Source organism: Entelurus aequoreus, linkage group LG27 (genome assembly GCF_033978785.1).
Source record: "Entelurus aequoreus isolate RoL-2023_Sb linkage group LG27, RoL_Eaeq_v1.1, whole genome shotgun sequence".
In the NCBI taxonomy this organism is placed as follows: Eukaryota; Metazoa; Chordata; class Actinopteri; order Syngnathiformes; family Syngnathidae; genus Entelurus; species Entelurus aequoreus.
The window spans coordinates 16984299-16999621 of NC_084757.1; the positions used below are offsets into that span (position 1 = coordinate 16984299).

General features: G+C 39.0%; 1 protein-coding gene across 1 annotated transcript; it reads right to left on the bottom strand.

The window, feature by feature from the left end:
• Positions 1-884: 884 nt before the first annotated feature.
• LOC133644238 (zinc finger protein 260-like) lies at positions 885-15323 on the bottom strand. The gene is made up of 3 exons (XM_062038592.1): positions 14871-15323; positions 6753-7376; positions 885-4052 (listed from the first exon to the last, which is right to left on the bottom strand). The coding sequence occupies exons 1-3, from the start codon at positions 15061-15063 to the stop codon at positions 2794-2796; spliced, it is 2076 nt and encodes a 691-aa protein (XP_061894576.1). The 5' UTR covers positions 15064-15323; the 3' UTR covers positions 885-2793.

The following is a 15323-nucleotide window of genomic DNA, read 5'->3' on the forward strand; positions in this document are numbered from 1 at the left end:
CTTTTAGTTAACATTGTATGAAAACATAAAATAGAATGTACTCTAGTACAGTGTTTTTCAACCTTTTCTGAGCCAAGGCACATTTTTTTCGTTGAAAAAATACCAAGGCACACCGCCGGCAGAAAACATAAAAAAATGAAATTTAGCGGCCGATATTGACAGTAAAAAGTCGTTCTCGCACTTGTTGGATATGAATTCAAACCATAACCAACCATGCATCAATATAGCTCTTGTCTCAAAGTAGGTGTACTGTCACGACCTGTCACATCACCCCGTGACTTATTTAGATTTTTTTGGTGTTTTCTTGTGTGTAGTGTTTTAGTTCTTGTCTTGCGCTCCTATTTTGGTGTTGATTGTCATGGCATGTACGGATGTACTTTGTAGACGCCGTCTGCTCCACACGCTGCAAGTCTTTGCTGTCGTCCAGCATTCTGTTTTTGTGTACTTTGCAGCCAGTGCAGTTTTAGCTTTGTTTTGCTTCAGTGCCTTTTCTTAGCGGCCCTCATCTTTTGTTTATTTTTGGTTTAAGCATTAGATACCTTTTTACCTGCAAACAATCGTCGTCGTTCCCGACATCTACAAAGCAGCAAAGCTACCTGCTGCCACATACTGATATGGTAGAGTATTACACGGTTACTCTGCCGAGCTCTAGACAGTACAGACACTCAACGGCACATTTGCAGATTATAATTACTGGTTTGCAAAAAATATTTTTAACCCAATTAGGTGAAATTACATAATCTCCCATGGCATACCAGACTGTACTCTCACAGCACACTAGGGTTGAAAAACACTGCTCTAGTAATTCTACACATGATCACACTGCAAGGAAGAGACAGAATGACGATTGACAAGTTGTTTATAAGTTCTTTATGAGATGTGGTTACATATGAACAATATCAGCGCTCTTCTTACCTTAACTTCCCGCGGGAAGTGGAGTTCTTTTGGCCCAAAACAATACCTAATACCTTTGCCATCTGGTCTTATTGTCCACACATGAATACACATGAACATAGCATCTACAATCATGTAAACATGCAACTTAAATGAGCTGTTAAACAGTATACTTCTCAAGGGAAGCTCCAACTAACAGTATACTTCACAACAGAAGTTACAACATGTACTAACAGTGTACTTCACAACAGAAGTTACAACATGTACTACTAACAAATACAGTAGTTTTATTATTAAGTAATGTAACAATAATGTACAACAGTCACCTTAGCGAGTAGACTTTTACAATATCTCCTTCGAGCTGCTTCTCTGTCAAACACCCCACCAGCAGCTATTTCATATTTTCATGGATAAATGTACACCATTTGGATATTATTTGAACATTCTTGGCTGGCATTAGACTCATTCTGCTTTAGCGTTCACTCAATACATTTTGCCAAGAAGGCAACACACTCAGTCATGTTTTTGGATGATTACTTTTTTTTAACTCAACGGACATTATGTCGATCTCTAGCTATAAGCTATTGCTCGTGAGCAAGACCGGATGTTTTGAGTGGATCTTACGGGGTTATTTGAGGCATTTGTCATGCCACCTAATGGCGTTGTTGCTTGTATTACAAGCATAACATTTAGCTGAGAGACCGCTATTATCTCAAAACACTCTGAAGTTGAGGTACCACTGTATTAGTTTCTCAAATATGGCAGATTCCTTTTCTTTCATATTTATGTTATGATACATAGATAACAGAATAGTGTTTTGCAAAAACTTAAAAAAATAAAAAATAAATACAAAAAATAGACAACAAAAATTAATGTTAAGATATACTGGAAAACATGGTTATTCTAATAGTTTGTTCATTTTGAAAAATGGAACACAGTATATTTTTTTATTTCCAATCAACGCCATTAAATATTTTCTTCAATTTGTACTGACCGACATTGAAAGTTTTGGTCTGACAAACTTCCTGGAGATTATTTCACTTTTTGTCTATTAGATCCATACCATTAATCGAATGACGAAGGTCTAGGCTTTGTTTGATCACGCTCTTGACAAAGGTTTATTAGTGTTAGTTTTTAATCATGAGGACATATTTTTCTGGTATTAGAAAGGTAGGTTTTTGCTAAATATGAGTATAAATGTAGATATTACTGTTTGAACTAAGGAGCTGTGAAAATAGCAAAACATCATTTCCAACCCAGTTTTGAATTGAACAAAAGTGTTGTTCCAGATGACAGCACATGGAGTGAGAAGTTGTGTTTTTGCAAATTAATCAGGAACGTAAAGTTTGTTAGTGCAATTGAGATAATGTAAGTGGAAGTTTAGCAGGATCATAATCGCGTTTTAATGAGAATTCAATGCCACTAACTTTTTCAAAAATAACATTTGTAAAGTAATACCAAAGCTTGTTGTTTTGTATATACATTTTGAGCCATTTAAACTTCAGGATGGTGTTGAATGGGCCAAAATTCATCCTGTTGACCACCCTACATCCCCAATTCAAAATTCAATTGCACAAGACATATTTTTTAACAGTGCTATTTTTCCTCCTCATACAAAATAAAACTATGTTTTATATTTTAACTGTATTAAGTTTTTTGGGACATCCAACACCCTCGCTGGGTATACTATGCTCTATACACAGCCGGTGAGCACACAGAAAGCTCTAACATTATTAAGAACGGCAACTTGATTCACAATGCACAACTTTGAAAGTGATTAAATAGTGAAGCATACTCATTAACATTTGGTTAGTGGTTTCCTGGCCCGGTTCTTGAAGGTGACGCTTGTATTACACAAACTGCAACAGGACAGTTTCTCCGGAGTGTTTCTTCAAAAATCTATCTGACGGCCAAATGTATGCGCATATGGTTGCTCACTTGGTACTTTAATCGGAAACTTTTGCTGCAAAACCAGCAAGAAAAAGGTTTCTCCCCCGAATGAATGCGCATGTGTCTCGTCATGTGATGCTTCAAGGAGAATCTTTTCCCGCAAACTGAGCAGGGGAAAGGTTTCTCTCCGGTGTGCGTTCGCATGTGTAGTATCAAATTACTGCTGACAAATGCCTTCCCGCATTCGGAGCATGGAATGTATTTGCGCTTCCTGCAACGCACCTTATCACCTTTAGTCTTATTACTCTCCGAAACTTCTTGGATTTCGTCGCTGTGATTGGTCTCAGAAGAATGTGACGTCGTTCCCTTCGTATCCGACTGTAAGGCAACGTTGATGTCCGTTGGCGATTCTCCGCGGTGCTTTCCATCGTCTTCTGTCGGCACGGCGGTGAGAGGTTTTTCTGAGGTGTGTTTTTGCCCCGTTTGATCCGAGCCGGGCAAAGATTTCTCAAGTGCGTGCGTTCTTATGTGCTTTATCATGTCATTCTTGGACTTGAATCCTTTAGCGCAGACTGAACAGGGGAGGTGTTTCTCCTCTGTATGCGTTCTAATGTGTCTGGTCAAGTATTCCTGCAAGTGGAAACTTCTACCACAAACCGAGCAAGCAAAAGGTTTTTCTCCCGTGTGTATCGTCATGTGTCTTTTCAATCCTGCCCTGTTGACGTACGATTTCCCACATTCAAAGCAGGTAAAGTGTTTGTTGTCGATGTGATGTCTCATATCAGCGTCCGTATTACTCTCCAAAAGTTTGTTGGCGTCATCATTGGGATTGGTGTCAGAAAAGTCGGCCATGTCGTCCAATATGTCTGTGTGTGATCCTCCACAGTGCTCTCCATCGTCTTCTGCCGTCATGTGTTGCGTCAGAGGCTCCGCCTCCCTGTTTTCCTCACTTCCACAATAATGCAGTTGTGAGGACTGAGCGTCGTCTTCCGCGTCCTCACTTTTCACAGGGACATAAGTCAATAGGAAATCGGTAATGTCAGCCGCCTCCATCCCTTCTGACGTGTCGTCCATATCGGACAGCGGAGCGCAGACGCTATCTGGCTCTGATTGGATGTTTTGTCCAAAATACGCTCTGTCAGATTCTGTTGCCAGGTGTTGCATGTCCTCTTCCTCTTTAATGCCTGGGGCCTCTGACTGATCCTGTTCCACGCTGGAGAGCCACTCCTTCTGCTCTTCTTGACTCTTCCCTGACCCCTTCTGGTCGTCTACAGGACAATAAAGAAAGCAAACCTGGTGAATAAAACTGACATTTGAGATAAGCAGGACACCTCATTCCAGTATCGGGGACGGCAAAGACATCACACACAACATGTCATTGGCAGACCCAGAACAAGAAAACCTTCCAACAACTCATTCGGACTTTGGCCTGGTTGCATGCATTATTAACTTATGCGCAAACCCCAAAACCAGTGAAGTTGGCACGTTGTGTAAATCGTAAATAAAAACAGAATACAATGATTTGCAAATCCTTTTCAAACTATATTCAATTGAATAGACTGCAAAGACAAGATATTTAACGTTCGAACTGGAAAACTTTATTTTTTTGCAAATATTAGTTCATTTGGAATTTGATGCCTGTAACATGTTTCAAAAAAGCTGGCACAAGTGCCAAAAAAGACTGAGAAAGTTGAGGAATGCTCATCAAACACTTATTTGGAACATCCCACAGGTGAACAGGCTAATTGGGAACAGGTGGGTGCCATGATTGGGTATAAAAGCAGCTTCCATGAAATGCTCAGTCATTCACAAACAAGGATGGGGTGAGAGTCACCACTTTGTGAACAAATGCGTGTGCAAAATGTCCAACAGTTTAAGAACAACATTTCTCAACGAGCTATTGCAAGGAATTTAGGGATTTCACCATCTAAGGTCCGTCATATCATCAAAAGGTTCAGAGGATCTGGAGAAATCACTGCACGTAAGCGATGATATTACGGACCTTCAATCCCTCAGGCGGTACTGCATCAAAAAGCGACAGCTTTTACAAGAAAACCTCAGAAAACCACTGTCAGTAACTACAGTTTGTCGCTACACCTGTAACGGCAAGTTAAAACTCTACTATTCAAGGTGAAAGCCATTTATCAACAACACCCAGCTTTGCTGGGCCCGAGTTCATCTAAGATGGACTGATGCAAAGTGTAAAAGTGTTCTATGGTCTGACGAGTCCATATTTCTAATTGTTTTTGGAAACTGTGGACGTTGTGTCCTCCGGAACAAAAAGGAAAAGAACCATCCGGATTGTTATAGGCGCAAAGTTCAAAAGCCAGGATCTGTGATGGTATGGGGGTGTATTAGTGCCCAAGGCATGGGTAACTTACACATATGTGAAGGCACCATTAATGCTGAAAGGTACATACAGGTTTTGAAGAAAAGCTTCAAAAATTGGTCTCCTCAGTTTCCAAACGTTTACTGAGTGTTGTTTAAAGGAAAGGCCATTTGCCAACTTTTTTTGCAATGTGTTATTGCCATTAAATTCTAAGTTAATGATTATTTGCAAAAAAAAAATTAGTTTCTCAATTCGAACATTAAATATCTTGTCTTTGCAGTTTGTCTTTGTTGACCGGTAGGCCTAAAAACAAAATCTCAGATTTGAATTTTATACCTTGTTTTTTTAAATATACCAACAAATACAAAAGACAGACATCATTCAAAAACAAGTTTTTCTTTTATTTGATCAAAAACTAGTAGTTTGAAATGACACTGCATCTTACTCTTGGCAAAATTCGAATTCGATTATTGTTGTTTTTTATAAACCACATTGAAATTGTAATTTTTATGCAATCATTTTTAAAGAACTAAATTAAGAGTTTGCTCTGGGAGGCAAAACTTATTTAAAAAAATACAAATAAACAAAAAATTCTGTTAACAAAAATGTAGCATTGTAATTAATAATCTCCGACATTGAGATTAATAAAGAACAAACTACAAACTTCGGTCTCGAATACAATTCTGTAATTAAAATATAGTATTATAGATTGTATGCAAATAATCCAGTAAAACATTGAGGACTATAGTTTCAGTAAGTGGATAAACAAAGGCTTTTTCATTGTACGTGCGCCACATCTTGGTGGTGGGCTTCTTTCTCATCATACATGGTACCTTGTGCAAATGGTTCCACCACAATACGCTGCTTTTTAGCGGGAGTTTGTTTGTTGTTGTTGATGTTGTTGTTGCGGTCTTATATGCCTCGTACACAACTGCATTTCCTGCACTTGGTTGGAGGCTTCGGTTTGAGATGCTGCAATAAGTTTGTTGTGCTGCTGCCTTTTTCAAACAAACTTTTGTGACGTGCAGTCATTCACCCATGTTGCTGCAAATATAAACAACATGTTTTTTTCTTTAGAAAAAAAGTCTAGCTCTTGTTCGCTTTAAGATTAGCCATGTGTGTGAATCCACACTAAGGAAAGGAGGAGGAGGGTGGACGCTACGGAAGCTCCTAGGAGCAAATGGTATGCCGCAGCAAAAGCAGAAAAAAACAAATTTTTTTGTAACAAAAAACTTGAAATTATCGATAAAATCGATAAATCGCACAGGCCTATGATTGAACTAGTTTGCCAATGTGAGATCTCCCATGGCCAACTATAGGTAGATATTGCAAGGATTTCTACTCCTCTACTAAACTGTATGAGCCTTTTGTCTTTGTGAACTGATCTCCTGAAATAAACCACTTTTGCAATATATTCTAATTTGTTAAGATGCACCTGTAGTTCTGATTCTACTCCAACTGTCAAGAGCTGTTTCACAATGGCTAGAGATCCTCCACCAAGCTCTCCATCAGCTTCATGTGTCGAGTTGAGCGGACAAGGTAAAACGTCTCTTTCCAGCGTGTGTTCTCATGTGCACGTTCAAGTCATACTTTTCTCTGAATCTTTTGGCACAAATTGAACAGGGAAAAGGTTTCTCACCTGTATGTATTCTCATGTGTCTTTTCACATGATGCTTTAGGGAGAATCTTTTACCGCAAAAATTGCAAGAAAACGGTCTCTCCCCGGTGTGTGTCCTCATATGTAACGTCAAATTACACTTCTGGTTAAATGATTTCCCACATTCAGCGCAGTCAAAGTGTTTGTTGTCGGTGTAATGTCTCATGTCACCTTTAGCGTCCTTATGTGTCTCCAAAGGTTCTTTGGCAGCGTCGCTGTGATCGCTCCCAGGAGAGTGTGACATCATGTCGTCCATGTCTGACAGTGGAGCAAAAAGGTCTCCCTCTGATCCTTCACAGTGCTCTGCACCCTCTCCTGTGGTCATGTGTTGAGTTAGAGGCTCCACCCCTCTGTTCTCCTCACTTTGACAGGGATGAAGCTGTGAGGACTGAGCCTTGTCTTTATAGTCCTCACTCTTCACAGGGACATCAATCAATGGGAACTTGGTGATGTTAGCCTCATCCAGTCCTTCAAGCTGCTCCCACGATTCCTCCTCTTCCTCCTTGATGTGCGGGGGCTCTGGCTCCTCCTGCCCCACACTAGAGCTCCATTCCTGCTGCTTAAGGGGAACCTCTTCTTGACTGCCTGTTGACACCTGCTGGACATCTGCAGGAATACAAGAGACAGAAATAAAACATTTAAAGTTTAAAAAAAATATATATATTAAAAGTTGTACCCCTTAAATCAGGGGTGTCAAACTCAAATACAGAGTGGGCCAAAATTTAAAACTGAACAAAGCCGCGGGCCAAGGTTGAACAAATTAACCTTTTAATAGGGACCCAAACAAGTTTTGCATTGAATATTGAACAAGCAAGGCTTATATAACTTTAAAGTGACATGCAAAATCGAGTTTCAAATAATAATAATAATAATAATTCAAAAATATCAATAGCATATCAAATAAAATTTAAATAAAAATGGAATGCCTCTATTCTATTTGCAGCCTTCTGAGGTAAATATCAAAATAAACTTTTTCCACCGGCTAATAATACATTTGAAAATAAAATAACAATAATGAATGAATCAAACATTCAAACCTTAAAGTAGCAAGAGAAAGTGCATGAATAAAACGTTAATTATTTCTCAGTTTGCTACACTGATTTGCTTTAACACTGAATATGGAACAAGCAACGCTTATATAACTTAATAGTGCAAAATCAACTTTCAAAAAACAAAAGAAAAACATCAGTGGTATATTAAATACAATTTAAATAAAAAATTGAATGCCTCTTTTCTATTTGCAGCCTTCTGAGGTAAATATCAACATTAACTTTTTCCACAGGCTAATACATTTGAAAATAAAATAACAATGAATAAATCAACCATTCAGGCCTTTTTACTGCTCAGTTTGCAACACACTGATCTAATCTGATGTGCCCAAGCCAGATACCTGGCATCTTTTCTGGGATGCTAGTTCATTAATGTCGGGGCTCAGGTGGGCGGGGCGGGATTTGGTGGTAGCGCGGGGGGTGGGGGGTGGGGGGGGTGTATATTGTAGCGTCCCGGAAGAGTTAGTGCTGCAAGGGGTTCTGGGTATTTGTTCTGTTGTATTTATGTTGTGTTACGGTGCGGATGTTCTCCCGAAATGTGTTTGTCATTCTTGTTTGGTGTGGGTTCACAGTGTGGCGCATGTTTGTAACAGTGTTAAAGTTGTTTATGCGGCCACCCTCAGTGTGACCTGTATGGCTGTTGATCAAGTATGCCTTGCATTCACTTATGTGTGTGTAGAAGCCGCATATATCATGTGACGGGGGCCGGCACGCTGTTTGTATGGAGGAAAAGCAGACGTGACGGCAGGTTGTAGAGGACGCTAAAGGCAGTGCCTTTAAGGCACGCCCCCAATTTTGTTGTCCGGGTGGAAATCGGGAGAAATTCGGGAGAATGGTTGCCCCGGAAGACTTTCGAGAGGGGCACTGAAAATCGGGAGGGTTGGCAAATATGAGTATTAGCGGTGAATGCGGTGTTACAGCGGCATTGCCGCTGTATAATACCGACGGGCCAGCTCTAATGTTAATTTGATATTGCCAGCTCTAATGTTAATTTGATATTGCGGGCCAGAGTTTGACACCCATGCCTTAAATGAACAAAGACGGGAACAGCGACCACGGCGAAAGGCAACTGTGCATATCGTCCGCGTTTGGACATCGTGGGACTAACAGACAACGATTTAGGCTAGACCGTCAGGCTGTCTTTAAACTATGTAACTACCGTATTTTCCGGACCATGGGCGGATCGGATTATAAGGCCCACTGCAGATGAATGGTTTATTTTCTATCTTTTTTCATTTAAAGGCACACCGGATTATAGGGCGCATTAAAGGAGTCATTTCATTATTATTTTTTTCTAAATTGAAAACACTTCCTTGTGGTCTACATAACATGTAATGGTGGTTCTTTGGTCAAAATGTTGCATAGATTATGTTTCACAGATCATCTTCAAGCCGCTTTCTGACAGTCGCTTCCGGATGCGCCAGGGGATCATTTGGAATGGAGACAAGTCAGCAGCGCAGAGACGTTTAGAGGGCTTTGAAAGTTAAAATTGTGACTCCCATTCGGCGCATCTTTCAAGTGTTTTAAAAAAAAAAATCACCTTTAAAATCTTAAAAAACAAAAACAACCTGTGTTGTGGTCTCTCATAATGATTGTGAACGATAGGCAAAATTCTAAAAAAAAGTACAGTTCCCCTTTAAAGTTGAGCTTTAGTGGTACAATAACTACTCAAGTTTGCAAATTAATGAATAACCGTGCTAATAATCGCAATTACAATATCAATCAAAAATAATTGTGATTATTATTTTTGCCATAATTGTCCAGCCCTACTCTGAATACGTTTTTATGATCGGGCAAGCTTAATAGCGCACCTGTTTTGTACTTTTTGACCCAGCTATGCTGAAGTCCTTCTCTCAACTAGTATGCTAAGACAACAGACGCTTGGACCGCTGCATACCAGGCCAACAGACTACAAGCTGAAACCAAAAGTGCAGCATACAGGGAGGAGCTGACCACAGACTCATGATTAGCAAAGGAAGGCTAACTTTTCCATTTAGAATACGGGCAAATGTTCAGTCTCTGGAAAATATGATAGATAAACTTCAACGGCAAGACTCCAGGAGGAAGAACAGCTGCCCTCGTTAAAGAAGCATGATGCAATGACAATAAGATTTTTTCAAATTCATGTTCTAAAAATGTGGAATATCTAACTTTGAAGTTAAGGCCACTTTATAAGCCCAGAGAACTGCAATGTTTCTTGTGTCATGTGTTCCTGAATCATATCAGCAACCACAAATTCTAAGAGAGAGTCTAATCGTTAAAACGAATCGTCACACCCCTAGTAGTGTAATATCCCAAACTAGCTCATCTGTATTGTCATTAAAGATGATATACATTTGAAAGTAGCAATGACTTTAACAAGATATGTAGCATTATAATTTCACAATAAGGTTTTCATTTCAAGGGGTGTCATTATCCGTTTGTTTATTTTGTATCTTGTACACCTCTAAAAATCCTCAGAACTATACACCATGCAGTGTTTTGTTTTATTTTTCAACATTTGTTCCACCTTCGCGTGAAAATTATTCTTATATACACAGGTATATGTATATTTTATTTGTTAATATAATGTTGGATTTATTGTTTAAAATATTGACCATAAGGAGTGTTATTTGATCAGCGTATTCAGTGCTGATACTTTTTATATTAGTAAAGTTTGATTGGTGTTGACAGCTGTAAAATAGTTAGTACACTGTGTCATGTTATATTTTTCTACTGTTGGGTGATTTTTTTTCCATGTACATCTAATTTAATTTGCTCTGTTATTTACTTTGAATATTAATCAAAACTAAATTAATCTCTAGTTTATTTAGTTTTTAATACAGATGCTTTAAAACTGGCATGTTAAAAATCATGATAAATGAGATCAGATGATATGAAAAATGTAACCGTGATAATTTTTTTTCCTTATCGACCAGCCCCAATTTTAAGTATCATTTTCACTGCAGGGCAAGACTAAACATGTTACTCAACTGATCAGGCAATTGTATGTAAAAAAAAAAGAGAATAAGGAAATAGTGCAAAAGTATCAATATAATATTCAAACTATCAAGAGCACTCACCATAAATAAACAGGAACATTTCATCCAGATGTCTGACATTCCCCTGCTTTAAATGCTCCCGTATCATAGATGTAGTGTCATAATAACAAGACCATTTATGCAAAATGAGCAAAGTGTTCATGTTTTTAACAAGAATAAGAGGAAATGTTCACTTTACATATTTTCACCCACGATATTGTGAAAAGTGGCGATGCTGACTCGCGTCCCTGCAGAAAAACCTGAGTGATGACGTTATGACTATTGTCGACAAATAAAGTTGTCGGACACAAAATGTTTAATCAATGTTTGTTGACAAATCGTTGCACCCCTAGTTACCGTATTTTAATTAAAAATGAAAACGGGTCCCACAGACCCGAACACCACACAAGGGTTAAAGGCCTACTGAAACCCACTACTACCGACCACGCAGTCTGATAGTTTATATATCAATGATGAAATCTTAACATTATAACACATGCCAATACGGCTGGGTTAACTTATAAAGTGACATTTTAAATTTGCCGCTAAACTTCCGGTTCGAAACGCCTCTGAGGATGACGTATGCGTGTGACGTAGCCCGGCGAACACGGGTATGCCTTCCACATTGAAGCCGATACGAAAAAGCTCTGTTTTCATTTCATAATTCCACAGTATTCTGGACATCTGTGTTCGTGAATCTGTTTCAATCATGTTCATTGCATTATGGAGAAGGAAGCCAAGCAAGCAAAGAAGAAAGTTGTCGGTGCGAAATGGACGTATTTTTCGAACGTAGTCAGCCACAACAGTACACAGCCGGCGCTTCTTTGTTTACATTCCCGAAAGATGCAGTCAAGATGGAAGAACTCGGATAACAGAGACTCTAACCAGGAGGACTTTTGATTTGGATACACAGACGCCTGTAGAGAACTGGGACAACACAGACTCTTACCAGGATTACTTTGATTTGGATGACAAAGACGCAGACGTGCTACTGTGAGTATGCAGCTTTGGCTTTTTTTTGCGTATGTACGTAACTTTTTTAAAATATATAAGCTTTATGAACCTTGGGTTAGGTGAACGGTCTTTTGGGCTGAGTGATTGTGTGTGTTGATCATGTGTTTGAATTGTATTGGCGTGTTCTATGGAGCTAGGAGCTAGCAGAGGAGCTAGGAGCTAGCATAACACGTACCGTACCGTACGTGCGCGTCACGTACGTAACTTTTTAAAAATATATAAGCTTTATGAACCTTGGGTTAGGTGAACGGTCTTTTGGGCTGAGTGATTGTGTGTGTTGATCAGGTGTTTGAATTGTATTGGCGTGTTCTATGGAGCTAGGAGCTAGCAGAGGAGCTAGGAGCTAGCATAACAAACACGCAGGTGTTATTATGCAGGATTAATTTGTGGCATATTAAATATAAGCCTGGTTGTGTTGTGGCTAATAGAGTATATATATGTCTTGTGTTTATTTACTGTTGTAGTCATTCCCAGCTGAATATCAGGTACCGTGAGTATGCAGCCTTGGCTGCTAAACATTCGATAACTTGACCGTATGTGCGCGTCACGTACGTAACTTTTTAAAAATATATAAGCTTTATGAACCTTGGGTTAGGTAAACGGTCTTTTGGGCTGAGTGATTGTGTGTGTTGATCAGGTGTTTGAATTGTATTGGCGTGTTCTATGGAGCTAGGAGCTAGCAGAGGAGCTAGGAGCTAGCATAACAAACACGCAGGTGTTTTTATGCAGGATTAATTTGTGGCATATTAAATATAAGCCTGGTTGTGTTGTGGCTAATAGAGTATATATATGTCTTGTGTTTATTTACTGTTGTAGTCATTCCCAGCTGAATATCAGGTCACCCCCGGCTCTCACAGCATCTTCCCTATCTGAATAGCTTCAACTCCCCACTAGTCCTTCACTTGCACTTTACTCATCCACAAATCTTTCATCCTCGCTCAAATTAATGGGGAAATTGTCGCTTTCTCGGTCCGAATCTCTCTCACTTCATGCGGCCATCATTGTAAACAATAGGGAACTTTGCGTATATGTTCAACTGACTACGTCACGCTACTTCCGGTAGGGGCAAGCCTTTTTTTTATCAGATACCAAAAGTTGCAATCTTTATCGTCGTTGTTCTATACTAAATCCTTTCAAGCAAAAATATGGCAATATCGCGAAATGATCAAGTATGACACATAGAATAGATCTGCTATCCCCGTTTAAATAAAAAAAATTCATTTCAGTAGGCCTTTAAGACCCTGCGGATACCCTGTTTATCTACATGGCAACAATGTAGAAAGACCATCAAACCAATTCAAATAAATATATTTTCAGGTACTTTACAGACGACAAGACAAAAAACACACTGATTACCATGGACCCTTAAAAAAAAGAGAAAAGTTGTCGTCAGTAAAGTTCCTGGAAATGTTGATAGAAAAGTCCCCTATTAGTCATCATCCTGTCTTGAGTATTTGACCAAATTACCCAATAAATATTAAAGACCCGATTCCGGATAAGCGGTTGAAGATCGATGGATGGATAACGTCAATCGATTTTTAAGACCTTTCAAAATCGTATTTAAGACCATTTATGAGATTTTAGGAAAATTGTAGACATTTTAAGGCCTTAAATTCAAATGATTGGATTTAAGACTTTTTAAAACTTTTTAAGACCCCAAGGATACCCTGTACAAATTTCACCACATCTAGTGTGTGTGTGACAATCATTGGTACATTAATCTTTATCTACATGGCAACAATGCAGAAATACAGCATCAAAACAATTTGAATCAATATATTTTCAGGAAAAAAAACACACTGATTACCATGTAATCACCTTAAAAACCTCTAAAGCAGTGGTTCTTAACCTTGTTGGAGGTACCGAACCCCACCAGTTTCATGTGTGCATTCACGGAACCCTTCTTTAGTGAAAAATAAAAAATAAGAAATGTTTCAAATTCAAGACAAAGTTATATGTTTTTGGTAACACTTTGGTATGGGGAACATATTCTACGTAACAAAGACTTAATTTAGAGTTTTTTGGACACTAGGGGAACATATTCTAAGTAACAAATACTAAATTTAGAGTTATTTGGTTAGGGCCAGGGTTAGAGGGTCAGGGTTATAATAAGGCCATGCCGAATAAGGCATTAATAAGTACTTAATAATGACTAGTTAAGATCCAATATGTTACTAATTCGCATGTTAATAAGCAACTAATTAATGGTGAATATGTTCCCCATACTAAAGTGTGAACATCACCTTGTTCAAAGAACAAAACCAACACAGTGCATAAACTCACAACAAATTACACACCTGCAAATCAGTGTGACTTCTGCTGTTGCCGTATCCGTAATACGCCGATAGGGAGAAGTTTTTATTTACACGATGAGTCGGGTGTGTCTTGACCTCCGCCGAACCCCTCAGCCTGACTCACCGAACCCCTATGGTTCAATCGAACCCAGGTTAAGAACCACTGCTCTAAAGGCTTAGTGGCCACAGGCGTGGACAGCACCTTTTAGCTCTTATTTCCAAAATTGCGTACACTACTGAATTGGGGTCTTATGGCCGCTTATGTGGACACTTATACTGCCATCTCGTGGTGTCAGAAGAGTATAACATAAAATGGAATTTGGAGGGAAAAAAAAGTGTAAAAATAAGAATTAGCATGTCACCAAACATGAAGTACACGTTTGTTACTTATGGACTAAGTACATCATATCAAACGAGGATTCTTAGTTTTTATTCTAATTAGGGTCCAATAAGCCCAAATAGCAAAGAGAAATATAAAAGGCATGTAAACAAAAAGCTTGGGCCTTAAGAGGTTAAAAAAAGCAAAAAGTTGTAGTCAGTAAAGTCCCCAAAATGTTGATGAAAAAGTCCCCTATTTGTCATCATCCTGTCTTGAGTATTTTACCAAATTACCCAATAATTATCAAAGTGAGCAATAACTCGTTCCAGAAAAGTGGGCGAAACATGGGTCTAACGTTCATTGGTTAGTTATATAATATATGTGGAAAAATAAATGAAACCAACCTGCTTTGCGTGACCAAGCACGCGGTTTGAGGACATTGTCCAGCAGTTCGCGATGTCGCTTGTTCTCCACCTTTGTTCGAGAAAGCTCCTCCTCGTACTCTTCTATGGTCCTTTCGAAGAGGCCAAATATTTCTTCAACGGCATCATGGAGCCGCTGCTCCATCAGCGCTCTCAGCATTTGGACTTTAAACATGTTAGCTTCTTGCTTAGCTTAGCGTTGCTAACCTCGACGCTAACGAGCTAAGCTAATTAAAAAGAGGGTTCCGAAGTCCACAGTTCTTCTTCAGCACTAACACGATATTAACTATCACTCTATTATGTCGGTAATGAAAATATCGGTCGTGAAAATTGAAGCACAAACTCGGCAAAACAGCAGACTGATTACGCCATTTCTACGGAACTTTCGTTTGTTTTTCACTGGCTGTCTTCTTTTCTTCTTCTACATGTAATGGC